The sequence below is a fragment of the Heptranchias perlo genome, chromosome 3 (genome assembly GCF_035084215.1).
Source record: "Heptranchias perlo isolate sHepPer1 chromosome 3, sHepPer1.hap1, whole genome shotgun sequence".
Lineage (NCBI taxonomy): Eukaryota > Metazoa > Chordata > Chondrichthyes > Hexanchiformes > Hexanchidae > Heptranchias > Heptranchias perlo.
The window spans coordinates 97,709,473-97,733,333 of NC_090327.1; the positions used below are offsets into that span (position 1 = coordinate 97,709,473).

General features: G+C 42.3%; 1 protein-coding gene across 1 annotated transcript in view; it reads left to right on the forward strand.

Moving 5' to 3' along the window:
* The window catches only part of cdk13 (cyclin dependent kinase 13), a 74,407-nt gene extending 51,410 nt beyond the window's left edge, over nt 1-22,997 (forward strand). The window contains exons 12-14 of the mRNA XM_067981016.1: nt 1,857-2,056; nt 15,974-16,417; nt 19,454-22,997. Of these exons, the coding sequence (XP_067837117.1) occupies nt 1,857-2,056; nt 15,974-16,417; nt 19,454-20,328 (1,519 nt within the window). The 3' untranslated portion in view covers nt 20,329-22,997. The remainder of the gene's footprint in view (nt 1-1,856; nt 2,057-15,973; nt 16,418-19,453) is intronic.
* The last annotated feature ends 864 nt before the right edge of the window (nt 22,998-23,861 follow it).

Sequence of the window (23,861 nt, forward strand, 5' to 3'; positions counted from 1 at the left end):
AATAAGAGGCATAGAGACAGAAAATTGGTCAGGGAGTCCTACGGCTGTACCTGCATCCTGATCTAGATTTTACTCTTTCCCCACGCCCCTGCCTGCAGCATGTAAATGATGGCCTGGAACCATACCTGATTTCTCTACCTTCTGCTGCAGATACCGCTGACCCCCGAATAATAGAGGGGTGATAGTAGTCCCTGAGGGCAGCAGTGGACCACTGATTCCCTCTCGTAGGGAATGGGCTCGGTAGAGGGCACCACTCCCTCTCTTCTGACTCGAAAGCTTTCTTTGGTGTTGTGGGGGGGTTGGTGGGTACAGGGAACAGAGTCATGGGATTGGCAGGTTCAGGAGGCAGGCAGAAGTCCAGCACCAACATTTCTGCAATGGAAGATGGAAAATCCAGGCCAGCAGGTCAATTCTCGGCTTTCCCTAATTCACCGCGGTCCGTTGTATCTGAAAAGACATCATCTACAAGTTAATTGCTTTGTATATTATCCCCACTGTTGTAACTAAAGTCTTTTTGTAACAATTTTAATTGTGTACATTAATACAACTGAACTGTAACAGTTTCCACTTGCCAGCCCCTTCAGCTCTGTGCATTCAATCAATTTTATTTGATTATAGAACCTTACTTTTATCCTTCAAGATATTTTCAGTGATATTTTAAAAAGTACAGTATAAAAATTCAACTGCAATAGTTGAATGCTACGCCGATAGAGATGCACAGGAAGTACAGTTTATTCACATCAACCGACAATGCCGCCTGGGCGAATCAAATAAAAATACATGAATGTTACATGTTGGTTTGGGCGTGGTTTGTTTTGTTTACCTGACTGTCAACACAAACTGCACCCACTATAAGTGCAGCACTGTGGTAGTTACTGAGTAGGGGTGCTGAAAATCATAAACTGTTCTAAGGAGCAGGCTGGGTTGGGTGGAACCTATCACTTTCTGTCCGCTCCACGGCTCTAAGATTATTTCCCCTTACCCCTCCTCCATGTTGTCCTTTGAGGTCCGACTTGCCACCTAGAAACCTGAAGGCTGAGCTGAACCCTGCGAAGTGTCTATTTCAAATTTTCTCATTCCACCTGCACGTCCAATCCTGCTCATTCCTTTTATGCTTCCAACCTAAAAGGGTTAAATTATGAGGACAGGTTGCATTGACTAGGCTTGTATTCGTTTGAGTATAGAAGATTAAGGGATGATCTATTTGAGGTTTTAAGATAATTAAAGGATATGATGGGGTAGACAGAAAATATTTCCTCTGCTGGGGGAGTCCAGAGCTAGGCTGTTCAGGGGTGATGTCAGGAAGCACTTCTTCACACGAAGGGTAGTGGAAATCTGGAAAGCTCTCCCCCAAAAAGCTGTTGAGTCTAGGTCAATTGAAAATTTCAAAACTGCGATTGATAGATTTTTGTTAGGCAAGGGCATTAAGGGTTATGGAACCAAGGCAGGTAGATGGAGTTAAGATACAGGTCAGCCATGACCTAACTGAATGGTGGAATTGAGGAGCTGAATGGCCTACTCCTGTTCCTGTGTAACCTTTGGCTTACCGAATTGGTAAATTTCTCTCTACCTCCATGCTGTTTCCGCCACCCCCCCCCCCCCCCGCCCAACCCAGTAGGATTTCTCTTGCAGACATGGGGAGTGCAATAAGAGCAGGGTTACTCTGTCCTCCGCATGAGTGCAGGGGGCTAGCACTGAATTTGCTAGTGGGCCCTATTATCTAAAGCACCGTTGAGAGCAAGGATTAGGAGCAACGGTTGCAGATTATAATGGTTGGGGCAGGGTAGCTGAGGGTGGTATGAAATGGGCAATGTTTACAGACCACTAACTCCCAACATTGTTGTCTCTTTTTGTAGCCTGCCACACTGGCAAGATTGTCATGAATTATGGAGCAAAAAACGGCGAAGGCAGAAGCAGTCGGGAATTAGCGATGATGCAGTGCCCAAAATTCCTCGTAAGGACTCTGCTTTAAGTATGGATGATAGCAGGAACAATACACCTCAAGGCTTACAGCTCTCTCAACATAAAACTCAGGGCAATTCCAATATAGGAATAGGTCAGTGATTACTCTGCTTTCTGTTGGCTTCTCCATTTTCTCGTTTGTGCTGCATGTTCATTAATAAAAGGGCCTGCTGCAAATGTGCCTTCAGGTTGTCTCCATAGTCTGTCCTTTAGGCTCCAAAACTCAAGTTGGCCTGTAGAATTTTTCTGTTAAAACGTAACGTGCTCGAAGCGGCATTGATGATGAAGTGCCAGAGTGACCTTTTTGTACACTTCAATTAACACGCAAGACAAGGGGCTACTCAGAAGTCATATGCTTGGTCAATAAAATGTCTCATGATTAGGTCACATACATTTGCTTGGCTGTTCGGCTTGCATGTCTTAGATTTTTTTTCTTTTAACCTTACTCTCAACCATTCCAATTTAATCTTCATAATTGTATTTTTTTTTACTTCTTCCCCAATTCTCTCTTGCGCTCTCTCTCTCTCTCTCTCCACCCCACTCCCCTGTGTGTATGTGTCTTCCCCCTTCTTTCCCTTTTATACTGTTTTCTCCCCTTCCTGCGCACTCACGTTCATCCTCCCCTCTCGCTGCCGTGCTTCTTTGGCTATGAATCGCTCCATCCCTACACACTTCTCCCTCATGCAGTCTTCCCCCCTACGTGCGCCCTACTCATCTGCCCCTGCTTTCCGGGCACACACTCAAACTCTCTCTCATCCTTCACCCCGTCTGTCTCTTTTTTTATATATAGCAAAGTTGTTAATGTGTTTCATTTCAGCTTGGCAGCACTCGCTTCTCCGCTAGAAAGTTGTGGGTTCAAGCTCCACTCCAGGACTTGAGCACACAATCTGGGCTGACACTTGAATGTAATACTGAGGGAGTGCTGCATTGTGAGAAGTGCTATCTTTTGAATCAGACGTTAAACCAAGGTCTCTTTGTGTTCAGGTGGGCATTAAAGATCTCCTGCACTATTGGGTGAAGAATTATGAAGTTCACTTGATATCTAGTTAACGTTCCTCCCTCAGCCAACACCGTCAAAAACTGATTAACTGGTCATTCGCTGGGCACTTCTATTCCAAAAAATGTTAGTTTTTTGGGGGCCTTAAGCATACTGTTTCTTTTGTATTGTGTGACTTACAGTATGTGCAGAGGCTGCACTCAATTTCTTTCCTTATTGTTTGAGACAACAGTGACACCTCACAAGACTGCTATTCCCGCTAAGTCAGACACTTTTTAAGCCCCACTTCACAATTGATATGTGTGCACATTTTATCCTGCTAACTTGACTATTTAGCAATTCAGGAAGCTGACCACTTACTTGGATTCCAATCTACATTTTCAACCCCACCTCAGTTGTCTGCTGGGTAAACGGCAACAGTATTATAATTTGAACCTGAATTGAAAAGCTTTTGCTCCATTGTGCCTGTGTCACCAGGACACAGCTGCAGCTGATCCTCCTGAACTGCAAGAGCAGGGGTAAAGGATATATTCAGAAATTCCACTGAGGATTACTGTGCAAGTCTATTTCAATATCTGAGCATCCAGCAAGATCTAGTTCAAGCCTAATTGTTCCTAGCTTTCACTTGTTTCATCACAGCCATGCTGCAGCTCATACTCCCAAAGGGTGAGCGGACTGTACTAGTTAACTCAATGACTCTCTAAGTCGGCCACTTTTGAGCAGTTCCTTTCAATGGGGAACTTATGCGAGGCTGTACTGAGTTGCTGTTAAATCTATCTTGCTGTCTTTTCCTCTCTTACTAAAATGGTGCACATTTCTGTAGTCTTGCATTGCACAATGAAAGAAAAGCTTCATTAGGTTTTGGATTATCCAACCGCTCTTGGTTGTGATAACTGATGTTCCCTATGGTATATGTTATCTATACATTGCTTATCTTTTTGGGGCCAGGGAGAGCTTGGGGCTGCACTCTTCACTGTGAGCCAGATGCTGACGTTCCTCTGCAATAAAGTCCTCAGTTTTTCTATGTTAGTTATACAATGAACATTTCCTGTAGGTTTATGTCCAGGCCTAATTTCCAATCTCTGATTTCACAATGTATGCGATTAATTATAAAATGTGATCCGCTGCCGTTCACCTTTGCTGATGGTTTCAGTTCTGCATTGACATCCGATGGTTGTGCTGATTCTCTGTTAGAGCATATGATGTGTTCAAATAAAGGGCAAAAAAAATCCAGTCTGCTTCTGTGAATTTGAAGTGTTCACAACATTTAGATTCTGGCATGAGTTTTCCAATCAGCATTATTATCCTGGCATTAACCAGGTGAAGAGAAATGGTAATGGTGGTAAAATAACACAGATCAGAAAATCTAGGCTTCAGTGTTTTTAGGATCAACATAAAATGTCAAGTACAAGCTTAAGTTAAAACAGTATACACACCTAATCTGCCTGCCTTGTAAAGAAACCAAGTAATAAACTTTTTTCTATTTAAAACAAAGTTGCAAGTTTATAGCAGATGATTGAGATTCATAAAATCATAAGAATATAAGAATTAGGAGCAGGCCATACGGCCCCTCGAACCTGCTGTGCCATTCAATAAGATCGTGGCTGATCTTCAACCTCAACTCCACTTTTCCACCCGATCCCCATATCCCTTGATATCCTTAGTGTCCAGAAATCTATTGATCTCATTCTTGAATATACTTAATGACTGAGCATCCTCTGGGGTAGAGAATTTCAAAGATTCACAACCCTTTGAGTGAAGAAATTCCTGCTTATCTTAGACCTAAATGTAAATCATAGAATGATACAGCACAGAAGGAGGCCATTCAGCCCAGCGTGCCTGTGCTGGCTTTTTGAAAGAGTTATCTGATTAGTCCCACTCCCCTGCTCTTTTCCCCATAGCCCTGCATATTTTTTCCCCTTCAAGTATTTATCCAATTCCCTTTTGAAGGTTATTGAATCTGCTTCCACCACTCTTTCAAGCAGTGCATTCCAGATCATAACAATGTCATTGTAACCATGTATGTAGCCTTTAGCCTTATGTTTCTGCCTGGCTGTTTTTAAAATGGCTGTGGGCTACATCTGTACATGTAGAAGCAACATTTTTGACTGGAATTTGTAATCACCTGAAGCAGTGTTAAAGATACATTTGCAGTCCAGATAAATTGTTTGTATTTTAGCTTTGGCCCCATACTTGGATCATGATCATGATAAGTGATTACACAATTAAGCTTATGAATTATACAAATGTAAAAAGGTAGTAACGCATTAGGATATTAAAATGGCATTTAAGTCACAAGTGTGAAATGCCTGCATTTTTACCAACCGTAATCAATCATGAGATCTAGCGTCCCTAACTCTTCCCGTAAAAGAAATAACATTTATTTATAGAACAGTGGCAACTTGTATTTATATAGTGCCTTTAACCATACAGAGTAGTGTTAATAGGAACAGAATGCCAATCCAGGGATGAACTTAGGATTGGCCCAAAAAATGTTCTGAATTCAGTTCTACTGTAGATACCTTGTCGGTTTCAGTGGCATCAGTCACTCCGATGTATCTTCCTTTTATGGAAATTGACTCACAGTGCCTTATATCTACTTATACGATAGCGTGAGCTGAGGGTGTAGCAGTGGAACCTCCTTGTGACCTGAACCGGAGATCTGTGCCTTTTGCACATGTATTTCTTTCTCTGAAGGTGGGCCTAGATGAGGTGAGCCTTGGTTCAAATCGTTAAGGTACTTTATTCCACGACAAGGCAAATGTGTGGAACAATAGTTGTGCTCAGATTCAGTATGTTCAACCTGTGCAACTTATCTCCATTTAATAACCGTAAAAATAATGAACATGCTATGCTACCCCACTTCAGTGGGTCATCTTGCTTGACTTAAACAAACTAACTGCTATGCATTCTGACTTAGAGTCTGTCTCTTCTGGGCCTTCCAGCCACAGCAGCTTCTCCTCTGTTGCAAAAGCTAGACTGCCTTTTAGATATCTCCTCCTCTTACCCACTTCACAGACAAACAGAGATCAAAGGGGTTTCCAATGGGTGAGTTGTTTTCCGATAACCCAGACCAACTAACAAATCATTTATTGTTCAGTGTCTGTGAAAAGCAACTTCCGTTTAACACATTAACCACCTTCATCGAGGTGCCTTTTTTAAAAATTGAGAGAATACACATTGCTTTTAAAAACCCAGCATTAAAAGATAACACTTTGCAAATCCTTTCTGTGAAAACATGGTCAAAAAATCCTCAAATGTTACAGATGGGCTTTGAGAAGATTTTTAACAGAGGAAAGAGTAGATGGGGGTTTAGGAAGGGGGAGCAGGACCTAGGTAGATGAAAGCTGTTCTAGCATTGGTGGAGCAAAGGAAGTTGGGGGGGGGGGGTGCACAGATGGCAAGAGTCAGAAAACTGAAGAGTGCAGGAAAGAAAGTCTGAAGGTGATTGCAGAGGCAGAGAATGGAGTGAGGCCATGAGGATTTGAAGATGAGGGGAAGTTTTTTTTAAAGTTAATGTGTTGGGAACAGGGAGCCAGTCTCTGTAATGGTGGGAGTGATGGATGGGTGGGATTTACGTTGGGGTTTATGGAGGGTGCAAGATGGGAGGCTATCAAGGAGAGCATTGGAATAATTGAATCGGGAGGTGACGAAAGTGGATAATGGTTTTACTGGCTGTGTGTTAAAGTAGGAGTGGAGGCAGGCAAAGCTGTGAAGATGGAAATAAGCTATCTTGCTGATCGAAAGGATATGGCATATGAAGCTCAGCTCTGGGTCAAACTGGACGTCAAGATTTTGCACTATCTTATTCATTCTGAGCAGGTGGCCCGGGAAGTGGATAGAGTCTGTGGTAATGGAGCATGGGGACCAAGAATGATGGCTTTGGTTCTTCCTGATCAGCTGAGGGAAGTTGTGATTCATCTGTGACTTGATGTCAAATGGCATGGATGTGATTATGGATTCAAGAGCAGCAGTGGCGATGTATATATGTGGAAATTGACCCAGTACCTGTGGATGATGTCACTGAGGGGCGGCATACAGATGAGGAAAAGGGAAACCAAGGATAGATCCTTGAGGAAATCTGGTGTGGGGAAGGAAAGAGAAATCCTTGCAGGAAATGCACTGGCTGTGTCCAGGTTCTTTGGAGTGGTACCATTCAAGAGCAGTCCAACAGAGATTGATAATGTGGGAGAGACAGTGGAGACTCAACCATGTCAAACACTGCGGGAAGTAGAGGAAGATCATTTGTGATTTTGACCAGGCTGTTCTTAGTACTGTACTGAGCGGGAGATTCAAAAACAACTTGCATTACGACTTTAGTATAGGAAAATATCCCAGGGTGCTTCACAGGAGCGTAATCAGACAAAAATCACCTAGACCAGGAGCCAATGTAGGTTGGCGAACGGGACTTGGTGCGGGTGGTGGGTGTGGAGCTAACAGGTGTGACAAGTTCAAGGACCTTAGAAAAGAAAGGGAGGTTAAAAAAAGATAGAGGGCAAACTAATTGATGGTGGCTTTTAAGAGTGAGGAGTGGTGATAACTGTAATTTTGAAGGGGAGAGATGCAATGTCTGAAGAAAGGGAACCATTAACAATGTCCGTTACCATGGGAGCCAGGAGTTGGGTAGAGGGGATCAAGGGAGCAGCAGGTGGGTCTTATGAACAAGAGAGTGGAGAGTGAATGCGGAGAGATGGGGGAGAAACTAAATTGTCACGGGCTCAGGGCTGGAGTGATTGGGGTAGGCCTGTGGGAGAGGAAGGGGAGGAGGCAACTGTGCGGATATAAAATCTTGTGTCTGCAGGACGTCCTAAACTGCTTTACACCCAATGAACTGCTTTTATAGTGTAGTCACTTGTTATGTAGACAAACATAATTTGTGCACAGAGTAAGATCCACAAAAAGCAAATGAATGAAAGGTCAGGTAATCGTTTTTTCATGATGGTTGTTAGTTGAGGAAGGAATGTTGGTTGGGACACCAGGAGAATTCTCCACTCATCTTTGAAAAGTGCCATGGGATCCTCGAAGTTTGCAGATGGTACAAAACTTGGCAGTGTAGTAAATAGTGAGGACGATAGTAGCAGACTTCAGGAGGACATAGACAGACTAGTGAGGTGAGCAGACACATGGCAGATGAAATTTAATGTGGATTAAGTGTGAAGTGATGCACTTTGGGAGGAACAACATGGAGGCGGTATAATCTAAATGGTACTATTTTGAGGAGGGTGCATATTCACAAATCTTTGAAGGTGGCAGGGCAAGTTGATAAGGCAGTTAAGAAAGCACATTGGATACTTGGCTTTGTAAATAGAGGGATTGAATACAAAAACAAGGAAGTCATGCTGAACCTTTAAAAATCACTGGTTAGGCCTCAGCTGGAGTATTGTGTGCAATTCTGGGCGCCACACTATAGGAAGAATGTCAAGGCCTTGGAGAAGGTACAGAGGAAGTTTACTAGGATAATACCAGGGATGAGGAATTTCAGTTATGTGGAGAGATTGGAGAAGCTGGGATTGTTCTCAGAGCAGAGAAGGTTAAAGAGAGACCTAATAAAGGTATTCAAAATTATGAGGGGTTTTGTTAGAGCAGGTAGGGAGAAACTGTTTCCTCTGGCAAGTGGATCGGTAACCAGAGGTCATAGATTTAAAATAAATGGCACAAGATCTTGGGGGGAAAATTAGGAGAATTTTTTTCACACAGGGTCTGGAATGCACTACCTGAAAGGGTGGTGGAAGCAGATTCCATAGGAACTTTCAAAAGGTATTTGGACATATACTTGAAGAGGACTAATTTGCAGGGTTATGGGGAAAAATTTGGGGTGTGGGACTAAATTGGACAGCTCTTTCAAAGAGCCAGCACAGGCACGAGGGGCCGAATGGTGGACTTTTGTGCTGAAAGTTCTGATTCTGCGTTCACCTGAGCAGGCAATAGGTCTTCAGTTTAACGTCTCATCCGAAAAACAAGAGTATAGTATAGATCCAGTTGAAGTTTATTTGGGGGTGGGGGTTGGTGGTATCCTTTCATTTGTTGGAGGTAGGTACTATGGCGACAAAGCAGGATGCAGGCTCCCATGACTAAACCACATAATTTGAATTGCAATGTGTAATTTTTATTTTGTTATACATCGGGGTGTTCAAACTAAAGCCGTGGCTCATGCAACTCAGCCCTATTTGTGCTTATATATCTTACTTGCTGGTTTATCCTGTTCCAATTTTTTAGGCTTGGAAATTTGGAAAGGGTTGTTTTTAATGCCTCATTGGTGGATAAATCCTAAATCGGAACTCCTAGGAAGGCCATTCAATCCCTCGAACCTGTTCCACCATTCAATTAGATCATGGTTGATCTATACCTCAACTTGTTTACCTGCCTTTGATCTATATCCCTTAATACCCTTACCTGATAAAATTTGTTGATCTCAGTCTTGAAAATTTCAATTGACCTAGCATCCAAAGCCTTTTGGAAGAGAGTTCCAGATTTCCAATACCCTTTGTGTGAAAAAGTGGTGTTCCTGATTTCACTCCTGAGTGGCCTGGTCTAATTTTAAGATTGCGACCCCTTGTTCTGGATTCCCCCACCACAGGAAATGGCTTCTCTGTATCTACTCTACCGAATCCTTTTATCATTTTATGATTTGTTAATATGTTAGTATCAGCAACTTGAGATATCTGCACATTAATGAGAAGCTGGATTTAAACTTTGTAGGTGGCCCTCCAAGCTCCATGGTATACACCTATGTGGCCCACGAAGACAAAGGGTTTACGCCTTCAGTTCATACGTACTAACTATAAAGGTGTTGGCGTCATGAAAGAATTGAAATATCTTGAGTGGTGTGCAGCAAAATGAGATTACAGCCTTTAAATGACTTGTGTATGGTCATTATTTTTAGAATGTGTAAATATACCGTGGGGTGCGAGGGATGTTTTGGTTTAGTTTTATATCTTTTATTTGTCCAGTTTCATGGTAAACATGACAAATTAGGCTAGTGCTTCCACGGAGCTGGTGCCTCTGTGTCTGTATTAACAATGTGATGCATTCATTGCACGTTTCTGTAGTGATAAACCACCGTCCATTACTAATTACTAACGGTGAACATTGTAACATGGATTGGATATTAAGCTAGAATCCTACAGGTGTAGAAAAATAGTTTGGCAGGATGTGTAGCAGAGTACCCACTAGATTTCTTTCAGGAAAATTAAACTTGCACTGAAGAATGTGAGCAGTAATCTAACTAGAATGATCCTAAAGTTTCCCTATTTCTGCACCTGATTGTTTCTTAAAAGATTCCAAGTTTTTTGCCTCTGCTACTCTTCCTTGAAGTCTATCCCTTACATTGATTACCCTTTGTGAAAAAAATTTCCTGACCTGAGTCCGAAATTTACCTTTTACTAGTTTGAATCTAGGGTCCTCTTGTCCTCCTCACTATTTATTTTAAAGTATTATTCTAGTTTTACCTTTTCCACTCCCTGCACAACTTATATAATACCAAGATCATCCCATCGATGCCTCCTCTCCAGCCTGACATCTCCAAGTTTATCCAGTCTTCCCTCATAACTTAAACCGCTGAGAGCGAGCCTTTGGTTTAGTGGTAGCATTCCTGTCAGAGGATGTAGGGTCGAACCCTGCTCCAAACAGTCCCAGAGAGTGGAGAACAGTCCTGCACCACTGAATTCTGGGTTGACATCCAGCAGGATACTTGCGTCCAGTGGGTGTAGGTGCCCCCTGCCCCTTCGTTATATGGGTTATGGGAACACATAAAACCCTCATGTCCTATAGGACTAACCACCCAATCGGCTGGTATAATGATGGTTACGGTCATGGAAGGAGCCTTCACGTTGCGGCCTGTCAGACTTTTAATCCGCCTCCGAATCTTCCAAGGGAAGAGTGTGAAGATATCAAAAACAACAAAACCGAAACCATTAACACTAGGGATCAGCCTTGCGGCTCTTCTCAGCACCGCCTCCAGTACTTGAACATCTCCCTTGCGTCTTGCGACCAGAACTGGATGCAGTACTCAAGGTGCGATCTGACTAGAACACCATGCGTTTGGTCACGACCTGGCTTTGTTGATTGTTGCTCTGCATTGGTTGAACGCGTTGAGATTCTAGTCTATGAAGACTCTTACGGTTATCTTTGGCTTCATTCTTGGCTATTTCAATATCATTCATAGAGTACACTGTCCCTATTTTTTCCTTCCATGTGCAATGTTTTATATTAATAAATTTCTTCTATCATTTTTCTGCCCAGATACTTATTCTATCCACCTCAATCTATAATTTCTGAGCTGCCTCCGAATTCGCTCCTCCTCCTAGTTTGGTATCGTCAGCAAATTTGACCACTTTGCAGAGAGTTTCTGAATTCAGGTCATTTACGTAAATGAGAAACCGTAGTGGACCCAACACCTCAACTTAGCACTTGTCTTCTGCCAATAGTTGTAACAGCTCTAAAAGTACTTGTTGCTTTGTACCCGTCTCAATTTCTTATCCATTTCGAGGTTTACCCTAAATCCTTAACACTTTGAGTTTAACTAATCGTTTTTTGTGTGGAAATGTTAAGTGCCATTTGGAAGTCTTAAGTACACCACATTGTAGGGCTTACCACAGTCCACTTGAGTTGTCACTTCCTCATAGAAGTCGAGGATGTTGGGTCAGGCAAGATCTTCCCTTTCTGAATCCATGCTGATCGCTCCTTAAGGTTATTCTGTAGTTTACTCCTGATAAAGGACTGATAGACATAGGAAACTGCAATCCTATTTTTTTTTTCCCCCTTGACCCCCTTAGAGTGCATTTTTAAACACTGGTTCTCGTTTACTTCAATACATAGCTCGTAGACCCACTGTTTTGCTGCTGAAATGAAGGAAGTAGCTCTTTGTGAATTCTTTAAAGAAGTAACAAAGAGTAGACAAGGTTAATGCAGTAAATGTAATATATTTGGATTTTCAAAAGGCCTTCGATAGGATACTGCATTGTAGACTGATGGCTAAGGTCAGAGCATGAGCAGTTGGAGCAGGTAGCAGAATGGATAGAAAGTTGGCTACAAAACAGAAAACAGAGTAGGGGTTAAGGGTAGCTGCTCACATTGGCAAAAGGTGGGAAGTGATGTTCCACAAGGGTCGATGCTGGAACCACTTGTTCACAATTTGCATTAACGATTTGGATTCAGGAATCAGAAGGACAACTTCAAAATTTGCAAACAACACAAAATTGGGGGGTGTAGTTAATACAAAGGAAGAATGCATCAAAATGCAAGAGGTCGTTAATAAACTTGCAGAATGAGCGTGTAATTGGCAAATGAATTTCAATATAGATAAATGTGAGGTGGTGCATTTTGGTAGGAAGCATAAAGAAGCCACATACTGCTATGAATAATAAGAGTCTAAATGGGGTGGTGGAGCAGAGGGATCTCGGGGTACAGATACACATCACTAAAAGTAGCAATGCAGGTTAATAAGGCCATAAAAAGGCAAATCAAGCACTGGACTTCATTTCTAGGGGCTGGAATTGAAAAGCAGAGAGGTTATGTTAAACTTGTATAGAACCTTGGTTAGACCACACTTGGAGTATTGTGCACAGTTCTGGACTCTATATAATAGAAAGGATATAGAGACATTGGAGAGGATACAAAACACATTCATGAGGATGATACCAGAACTGAGAAGATATACTTATTAAGAAATGCTGAACAGGCTGGGGCTCTTTTCTCTAGAAAAGAGAAGGCTGAGGGGTGATCTGATAGAGGTCTTTAAGATAATGAAAGGGTTTGATAGTGTAGATGTAGAGAAAATGTTTCCACTTGTGGGGGAGTCCAAAACTAGAGGTCATAAATACAAAATAATCGCTAATAAATTTAATGGGGAATTCAGGAGAAACTTCTTCACTCAGAGTGGTAAGAATGCGGAACGCGCTACCACAAAGAGAAGTTGAGGCAAATGACAAAGATGCTTTAAGGGGAAGCTAGATAATCACGTGAGGGTGAAAGGAATAGATGGGTATGCTGATAGGGAGGGAGGAGGCTGGTGTGGAGCATAAACGCCGGCATAGACCAGTTGTAACTCGATGAAGGTTAAATATTTGGGTAAGTTTACAGGAAAGTTTTGAGTTTCCTTCCTCTTGCTCTGCTCTGGATACAGTCTTCAGTGTGACACAGTGAATGTTTTACTTCTGCACGGCCAATATATTAGCATGTACCAAAAATATTGGGGAGAGAGGGCATTGGATTTTGCGTCCCTTTGCAACCTATTTAGCACTACTGCTGCAGAAAGAGCAGGCCTCACTATTGCCACTCTCCAGCTAGGAGGTGTATGAGGACAGCTGATGATTGTGTCTTTCCTTATCATGTCTCTGAGCAAAGGATTATTTTTGTTCCCAGCATGTGTGTGATGCCATATTTATTGCCCATCGCTAGTTGTCCTGTGAATGTTGTGATGGGTGTTCAAAAAAAACCCCACAATTGCCATGAAATTTAGAATAACTGAGTAGTTTTCTAGGTCCCTTCAGGTGACATTAAGAGTGGGTCTGGAATCACATGTAGGCTAAAACTGGTAAGGGTGGCAGGTTCCATTCCCTGAAGGATATCAGTGAACCAATTAGGTTTTTACGACAATGCGGTAGCTTTCAAGGTGGCCACATTTACCCGATGTAATGGCCCTGTTTATTAACTTGTGGGCTGGTACCACATTAATCAGATTTATTGAATTAAATTTCATAACTTGCCACTGGGATTTAAACTCATGTTCTCAGGGTTATTAGTGCAGTACCATCATCTGTGCTACACTACTGTGCTCTAACCTGGACTTGAGGACTGTGTGAATTTGAGCGTTGATCTTCCCTCCCAGGAGGCATCGGTGGGGGAAAAAGTAAGCCAGGGTTTTGCTTCTGTTCACGGTCCAGCATTCACTGCTGGAAGGTGCTGGAGCGGACGTCAGGCGAGGACAGGATTGGGCTAGTCTGCTGTGCCTGTCGAGAATAACCTGCCCATGATGCTGTCTGTGTGGACTCATTTCACAATGGCTACTCCAGGAAAAGAGGCACAGTCTTCAATAGCATGCCAGGAAAGAAAATCTAGAACCGAAACACACCTTTGCTAAAGTCACTTCCGAGATTTCTTTACCCAACCACCCGCCCCCCCCCCCCCCCCCCGCCCCCCCCTCCACACTAATGCCACCCCAGTTAAAGGCAGCTACAACAACAACTTGCATTTATATAGTGCCTTTAATGTAGTAAACCGTCCCAAAGCACTTCACAGGAGCATTATCAAACACAATTTGACACTGAGACACATCAGGAGATATTAGGACAGGTGACCAAAAGCTCGTTCATAGAGATAGGTTTAAAGGAGTGTCTCAAAGGAGAAGAGAGTCGGAGAGATTTAGGGACGGAATTCCAGAGCTTAGGGCCTAGGCAGCTAAAGGTATTGCCTCCAATAGTGGAGCGATGAAAATCAAGTATGCGCAAGAGGCCAGAACAGGAGGAGCGCAGAGATCTCAGAGGGTTGTAGGGCTGGAGGAGGAGGTTACAGAGATAGGGAGGGGTGAGGCCATGGAGGAATTTAAGACGAGGATGAGAATTTTAAAATCAAGGCTTTGTCGGACCTGGAGCCAATGTAGGTCAGTGAGAACAGGGGTGATGGGAGAACAGGACTTGGAGTGAGTTAGGATATGGGCAGCAGAGTTTTGGATGAGCTCAGGTTTATGGAGGGTGGAAGATGGGAAGCCAGCCAAGAGAGCTTTGGATTAGTCCAGTCTGGAGGTGGTAAAGGCATGAATGAGACCTGGGAGGAGCATTTACCACCTGATGGAGGTCGTTAAGATTGTGACGGATTATTTTAAGGTAGATGATAGATTATTTCCATTGGGCGGTGAGGCAGTAGGGAGGGAACAAAATGAATTAATGGGGAAGTTGGAAAAAGTGGGGGTAATTTGACTTTGGGCTGTAGTGTAAAACGGGCTGCCGATGTGCTATCGCCCAAAGTCAAAATTACCCCTATTGTCTTTACACAGAGGGTGGTTAGAATGTGGAACTCTTGACCACATACCATTGTTGAAGCAGGGTCCATAAATTCTTTTAAAAGGGAATTAGATGTTTGTACAAGAGGATTATTGAAGGGTATGGGGAGTGAGCAAGAGAGTAAGTGGCTCATGGAGAAAACATCAGTACAGATATGATTGGCCAAATAGTCCTTTTCAGTGCTGGAACATTGTATGATCCTATGTCTACATGCTTTCTCTTGCCCACCCCCTGGGAAAGAAAGATATGGGTTGACCAACTCAACACATGCACTGAACAAAGGATCCTGTTGCCGATCATCTTTTTGTTTAAAGAATGCTAAGACATATTTCAACAAATAAAATCAACAAATCATTCATCTTGTGGTTGTTTCTGGGATATTACTGATATAGAGTGGCCACCATGTTTGACTCTATTGTGAGGTGCTTTAAGATGTTTTAACATGATGAGGCACTATGTAATTGCAATTATTTTGTTTGTTTAACTTGGGGATGCAACTAGAAATATGTTGAGGCAATTGCAAGCAAATTTGTGTAAGTACCTTCAGTGACTATGGCCCTGGAGTTGATTGGATTTCCAAAATTTTTGAAGTTGGTAACCATATTGTATTACCATATTTACCTAATGTGTTTGTCATCATTATCCAGTGTGGTTACCGTATTAACCTAACGTGCTTGCCATCGTTATCCGGCGTGGTTACCATATTTACCTGATGAGCTTACTTGTTGTGGTTACCATTTTTGCCCACTGTGGTAGCCATATTTATCTGCGTTTCCCATATTTATCTGCATTTCCCATATTTAGCTGTTGTCGTAATTATCTGTTTACCCTATTTACCAGTGTTCCTGGCATATTTGAAGATTGCCCCACCTTTTGTAAAGTTTTAGGGCTCAATTTAAAATGTATCCTTACAAGTCACTGCTGTTAAAATCTCTTATTTGCTGGTTTTATTATCTTTTTGTAGTTAATTACTGTGACGTGCAGTTAATGAGATTTTATATCATTATTTCGGCAGGGAGTAAAAGCACTGGACAGCCGCTAAACCAGAATGACCTGGCCATCCTGTTGAACCTGCTGAGGTCCAAGAACAGTCTTAGCCTGGCACATCTTGCTCAAGTACTGAATATTAAAGTGAATCCTGAGACTCAGCAGCAACTCAGCACAGTTAACCTTTCAGCTGGAGAGCTGGCAGCAGCTGCTAAGCAGCAAGAAGAGGTCGAAAAACCACCACTGGCAACACCACCTGTGCCAGCTCAGCTGCCGCCGCCGCCACCAAAAAATGAGCCAGATGCTGCTCAGGCTGCCATCCAGAGTGCACTCGCTGTTTTACTAGCTCAGCTGATTAAGACGCCGCAGCCAAAAGATAAAGAAATTGTCGCAGAGACAGAGAGCAGTGCTGTCGATATTGAGGTACCCACTCAACCACCAGAACCTCCGGATCCTCCTGAGCCTGTACCTGGTATGTTGGCGTGTAATCTATTTCACTTTATATGAATTTGTTTTAGAAATTGCTACTGATAACATTAGATTAAAACAGTGCAGGTATTTACACAATCTTTTTACACGAGCAAAGCCCCTCCTCATGGTGTGATTTTATCCCTCCCAACCTCTTCGTGCTCCCTACCTCTTCGTGCCCCCCTCCCCCCTCCGTCTATGTTGCTATTCTTGCTAGCCTAGCCAGTCATTGGTCATTTGACCTTGGGATGTGTCACAGCTGAGCTCACCCCTGTCCTTACCTGACATTTACATATGCTTTTCAAGCAGGGTCGTTGAATAATAACTGCAGCAAGTATCTTGGCCAGTTTGTATACTTTTTAGCTGAGAACAAATTGTAGGATCCCTACAACCAGTACAAGCGAGGGACCTTCCTGGTCTACATGGAAATGTACTTCACCACCAAATGCTTTCACCCGGTGAACCACTGGGACTCACAATGTCTCAAAATGAGACGTCAGTGTAATAGTCCATGAGACTTCAAACAGAGCAAATTCAATTCAACTTTGGTTTCAGCCAGCTGCACCTTTACAGAAATCGCTTTGGTTCTGTGGCAAGGACAGGGCAAATGAGCATAACCAACTAGTTCCAGTAACATATTCAATGTGTCGTCTTGCCTGGTTGGTTTTCTTTGTGTATGTTGCCTGTATTCAGAAGTTAATCATGTCAAAGGGTTGTTGGATGTCTGGGTCAGACTCTTGAGTTGCTAGCATATTTGATTCAACAGGCCCTGGAGGGGAGCAGTGGAACATAGCAATGTGTTATCTACGATGGCCAAACTATCAGCGAGATGTTGGAAAGGAAGGCAATTGATATCTCAATCGGTGTCATGAAAGGCCTTTTCTGACATAAATCTGTTGTTGTCCAGGAGTTACATCGCAAACATTGCATTCTGAAAGCTCATTTCATCCAAAAGCCTTGTGTAATGAATTGGAATCGTACAGCACAGAAGGAGGCCATTCGACCCTGTGCCGGCTCTTTGAAAGAACTATCAAATTAGTCCCACTCCCCTGCTCTTTATAGCCCTGCAAATTTTTCCTTTTCAAGTATATATCTAACCCCCTTTTGAAAGTTATTGAATCTGCTTCCACCACCCTTTCTGGCAGTGCATTCCAGATAATCGTAACTCGCTGTGTAATAAACATTTGTCCTCATCTCCCCTCTTGTTCTTTTGTCAATTACCATAAATCTGTGTCCTCTGATTACCGACCTTCCTGCCAGCGGAAACCGTTTCTCCTTATTTACTCTATCAAAACCCCTCATAATTTTGAGCACCTCTGTTCAATCTCCTCATAACCTTCTCTGCTCTAAGGAGAACAATCCCAGCTTCTCTCGTCTCTCCACATAACTAAAGTCCCTCATCCCTGGTATAATTCTAATAAATCTCCTCTGCATCCTCTCCAAGGCCATTCTTCCTAAAGTGTGAAGCCCAGAATTGGACACACTACTCCAACTGAGGCCAATGATTTATAAAGGTTTAGCATAAGCTCCTTGCTTTTGTACTCTATGCCTCTATTTGTAAAGAGGCAGAGAGTACAGGGTCCCATGTGCTTTTTTTAAACAGCCGTATCAACTGGTCTTGCCACCTTCAAAGATTTGTGCGTGTGGACCTCTAGGTCTCTTTGTTCCTGCACCTCCCTGTAAAATTGTACCATTTAGTTTTAATTGTGTAAGAAATAGTTCCTAGAAAAGGGTATTTTAGCCCCTTGATGCCTGATTCTATCTTTGAAGGTACAGCACTTAAAACTATGGCATCTTGCTGTGTTTTACTGCTTTTATATTATCTGTCTTGTAACTAAATCTAACTCTTACATTTAGCCTGTACATATTGGCCTGATAGTGTAGCATTTATCACCTTCTGAAGATGATAGGAGAATGTGGTGGCCAGCCCACGTGATCGCTGGTGCCTGGTATTGCAATAAAATTATGGTGCTTGTCAGACTGCACCTTGAGTACTGCATCCCTTTGTATTCACTGTGACACAAGGGAGATAGTCGAGCCTTGGAGGCAGTTCAGAAACGAGCCATGAGACTGATCCTAACATCGGAGGGCTATGTTATGAAAAACTTTAGCTTTTAAGTCTTGGAACGAGGCGTGTGAGAGGCAATCCTATAGAGGTAAGTAAGATAATAAACTATGGAAAAGGTATATTCAGAAAAATTTACTCAAACTGAACTGACCATAAATCAAGGGGGACAGTGGTTCAAACTAGTAAAAGGCCTGAAATCAAGACCTCTACACATAAAATAATCAGTACCTGAAATAGACTCTGGGTTGAGAATTGGAGACAAAAACCCTCAAATCATTTAAGAAACAGAAATTCTTCATTTGCAATTATCTTATGACTTTCTGAAAAGGATAATAGTTCATTCTAGGCACAGCAGGTATAAGGGCACGAGAACGGTGCATTGGAGAGCCTGTCTGCTTATGGAAACTGCCTTTTTGCTGTGAGCCAAAGGTAAAAAGTATTAGGACGCAGCCCAAACTTTAACACTCGTATTGTGATATCTGCATTCAGGAATTTTCACTGGCCTCGTTGTAAAGAAAGTACAAACCTCAGTATTGAAAACATTTGACCAATTCAATTTTAAAATTAACTTTGCGTATAAAGGAAGGTAATTGCATTTGACTCGTGTATGATTCTGTCGTGTAACATGTAACAGCTTAATCTCCAGGTTTAAGTTACAACTTTCCGTACCATGGAGTGGCATCTCACACAGTTAAACCCACAGGCCTCGTGTCTTCAGCTTTCCTGTTAAGGGGAGCCACTTTCCCCAGAGGGAAGGAGCTGCTTCTCATTTACCAAGCAGCCAATTTCAGTGAGTCTTGGAGCTTGTTGCCGGCCTCCTGCCTTGACTGGGGATGGGCTGTGCCATGGTTGGTAAACAGCGTACATCATTATGCATCTCTCTGAAAAGGAGCTGTGGTGAATGGTTATGGTTTAATGTTTTACAATCTTTGTTTCATATCATTGTCAAAAACCTAATGTATGTAATTTCAGATTTCAACGATGACTCTACTAGACAGTCGGATCTTAGCGTCCCAGACCAGTCGCCTATACACGAGCATCCTCGAATCCTGCCTCCAGACCAGAGACCTCCGGAGCCACCAGAGCCGCCACCTGCTTCAGCAGATGGGAACTTTCAGGTAGAGGAGCAGCACAGTGCCACTCCTTGCTCTACGAGTGATCCAGCTGCAGGGGTGAAGGCGGCACTTTTAGAGCTTTTGGCTCATCACCAAGCCCAGGAGCAGGGACAGGCAGTTGACTATCGAGCAGGTGGTAACCTTCGAACTGCTGCAGAGTACGGGGATGGATTTGGGACATCCTGTTCGTCGAGTAACTTCAATAGTGATGGGTACGGCAACAGACTTGGCGGCAGTGGGGGAAGGGGCACCTTCCTGGGTAGTGCGGATGCCCCCAGTCACTCGCTTCTGGATACCGTATCGTCTACGTTCGGTGCTCCATCATCTCATGCTAGTGGTGCACACCTGCATTCTGGCTACTCAGAGGCCTTTTCTAGTTCAGTGACAGGATATGGAGAAGGGATTAGTTATCTCAGTAGCAGTGCTATGCAGTTTACAGGAGATAAAGACCACAGATTTGAATACAACCGTGGTGCTCTGCCCCCACTGGGCAGCAGTGGAAGTAATCCAGCAGCAATACCTGAAAGTACTAACAGTGCAAATGTGCCTCTTGCCACAAAACTACAGAATTATGGCTATGTTGCCAACAGACAAGAGAACCTAGCCGCCAGTGGCCCTCTTCATGGACAGAGCTGGGGATCCCCTGGACGTGGAGCAGGTTATTCTCATGCCTACAGTGGGCGTATTAGCACATCAACTATAGGAGGACGAGGCAGAGGATTACCATATTGATTTACAGACCAGACTTTATATAGTATACAGGAACGATACACTGATAAACAGCTGGGAAGTCCTCTGCATAGCTGTGGTTTGTACCAGGGATTTTTTTAAAATGTAAAATATACATTTGAATACAAATACAAAAGTTATTGATTTGACAAATTTGAAGTGTATTCCATTACAAAACCAATTTGTACATGCAGAGAAGTAATGAAGAAAACATTAGGCTTCTCTCATGAACTGCGATATTTTTCCTCGTCCTCTGTTCTAGAATTCTGTTTTTAAAAAGATTATTTTTATGATTGTACATCACTTTCTCCCTTTTGACAGGTTATACCCGTTTGTATTATAGCAGTTTTGAAGTGAATGGTATTTCTAGGCTGGCCAACTTTTGAGGTACTTGTTGCTAAAAACCAAGCAAGACCGCGATCGTAAGGTTGGCAAGAATTCTGTACATTAAGTGCTTCTATGAGTTTGGACCAACTGTCTACTGTCTGTGAGCTGCTAGACTCTGCAAGGCTCTTGAGTAGTGTGCTTTTTAAAAAAAAATTCCCATTATTGGCAGGTAGCTGTCAGTTCTTAAGCTTGGTGTTATTGAAAAAAATGTGATTATTCACATTGTACCAGAACCATAAACACAAATTTGGATTACCCTATTTATATAATAAAGACTGCGAGTATGTGGTCCTTTTTTTAAAAAATGAAGTCATGTCAGAAGCTGAGTAAAATCCATGCAAACTGAACTGTTGCCTTGTTTTGTAGTTCTACTTTTATCAGACAATTCTTACTAAAAACAAAAGAAATACAAAAATAAAAAGCAGCAAACACCTGGTTACTTCTGTATTTTTCATGGGTCTTTCTATTCATTTGGGCAATTTATTTCTGCCTGTTGTCAAAATGACTTGCATTACATAAAGCTGTCTGGTAGATACAAGCTAGTTTTGGAAAAGAGGGCACCTTCGATGGAGATCTATGCACATTGGTGAACTCTCCCCACAATTTGCGGTACGAGGCAATTCCTACATCACAAAATATGACTATGCCCGTTGCAAAGGTAGTTACAGTTTAAAGCAAAAATTCATGTATGTGATGACTAATGCCTCTGAGGAACGAATGCTTTGTAATTCAATCTCCAACCAAGATCACAAACCCACTTTTTAGTTTCACATTGAGGCCATAAGGCCTTGTTTGTTTAGAGGTATTCATTATCTGCTATAAATAATCTAAAATGGTCACAGACAACCTGTAACAAAGGAAGGTGACATGACTAAAGTGGATACTAGATCCAGGCATATCTTGTTTACCTGCTTCTGCCACCACAAAGCTGGAACCTACTCCATTCTCAAAATCCAATGTATAATGCACATTTCATCTCTGAATTTTTGTTTTGTTTTGCCCTTGGGGCATGAGAACTTAACATGAATTGCAGCCAAATCTCATCACTTGCTTGTAGTTCCCCAGATATATTGAATTGTCAAGAGTTCCTGTTTATTTGTTTGAATTCCTGCAGTCTAATTTACATCGAAGTGCAAAGCTGTGCACAGAGGTTGGTATGTTTTTGGCAGGCAGGGTGGGTGGGGCATAATGTTCAGGTCCTGATTCACCGATCTGCTCGCCATAGTCCATTTTACCACCAAGTCCTACTATGCAAGTTCTCCAGTGCTAGATACTCAGCACTAGATGTCGTTACAGTGAAATAGCTGCTGTGGGTTCCACGGGCATGCTTGACTTTACACACTTAGATATTTTGCATTGGTTCAAACCCAGAAAAAGCAGGTTCCTGACCATAGACCAATGAAAATTTTATGCCAAATTTAATACTTTACATTATAGCATGTCATGTGATATATTCAGCAAATGTACTAACTTAGTAAATTTGTTTTCATTAAATTTCCATACATTAATCTGGCAAGAAAGTATAAAATTATAGCCCCGTTGATCTGAGTGCTGTTTCAAATACATTGAGAATATTGCCCTTGGGTGGGGAGGGAATTGGAATGTGTGCTGAGTTGCAGATTTTCTGGAGTTGTGAAAAGCTTTTAAAGTGTTTTTTCCCTACTGACAAAATAATCCAGTTATGATTCAGTTGCAGTTTCTGTGCTCCGTCAAAATTTTGTTGATTGAAATAATAAGTACGTTTCAAGTTTATTTTGTATTGCTCCATTTCCTGTGCCCACACTGTAGACTTTTATGCATACAGTATAATAAAAGATCTCAGGTGCCCAACCATTGCTGGACATCCATATTTACTGTGATGAAACAATGCTGTCCTGTACAGGAAACCTTATTGTTACACTTGTATAAATTGAGACCTGTATATTTTTTAAATTTTCACTGTCGTGCATAGAAGGTACAGGTTAGAAATCATTCCAAAATTGTAATATACTCGGGGATAAATGGGCACATTCATATTTTAGTGCGAACCCAGGTGTAAAATGCTTGCCCTCCCAGCGTAAATCAGTTGTGTGTTTTATTTTCAAATTTTCAGGATGTCATTCTGTTGGCCTAATTCATCTCCACTTCAGAAGAATTCAAAAAGAAAAAGCTATTTATACTGTAATATGTTTTATGAATACTATGGCCTTTTCCAAAAGTTGCGTGTAATTTGTTAAAAGATTGAATTCTGGCATTGTAATTTTGTATGGATCTGTAAATAAAGATGGAGATTAATTTCTGCAGAACTGTCTACAATACCTTTGAACATTGGAATGGCTACTACTCTTCCATGGACATCTGTTTGCTGAATCTTGAACTAAATAGCAGCCAGCAGTTCAACACTGCTTGAGTTGTGTTGCAGCATAAATTGTTATAACATGAAATAACAGGAGTAGGCCATACGGCCCCTTGAGCCTGCTCCACCATTCAATAAGATCGTGGCTGATCTTCGACCTCATCTCCACTTTCCCACCCGATCCCCATATCCCTTGATGCCCCTAGAGTCCAAAAATCTATCTACCTCAGTCTTGAATATACTCAATGATTGAGCATCCAAAGCCCTCTGGGGTAGAGAATTCCAAAGATTCACAAACCTCTGAGTAAAGAAATTCCTCCTCATCTCAGTCCTAAATGGCCGACCCCTTATCCTGAGACTATGCCTCCTAGTTCTAGACTCTCCAGCCAGGGGAAACAATCTCTCAGCATATACCCTGTCAAGTCCTCTCCGAATCTTTTATGTTTCAATGAGATCACCTCTCATTCTTCCAAACTCCAGTGAGTATAGGCCCATTATACTCAATGAAGATATACAGCCAAGAAAGACCTTATTGATGACATTCAGGATTCTTAAAGGAATAGATAAATTGAACTCCGATAGATTTGAGATTGCCAAGAAGTAGAGCCTGGGGAAACGGGCTCAAACTTAGATACGGTAAGATGCACAGGCAGTTTAGGTTTAGCTACTGTACGCAGAACGTGGTGAGTGTTGGGAAAGGATTATCCAAGGGTGCAGTGACGGTAGATAAATGTGGAAAAATTTGGGGGAGGATTGAACAGGTATTTAAAGGAATGGATGATTTAAGGCACTAATAATTTTTGGAACTAGACAG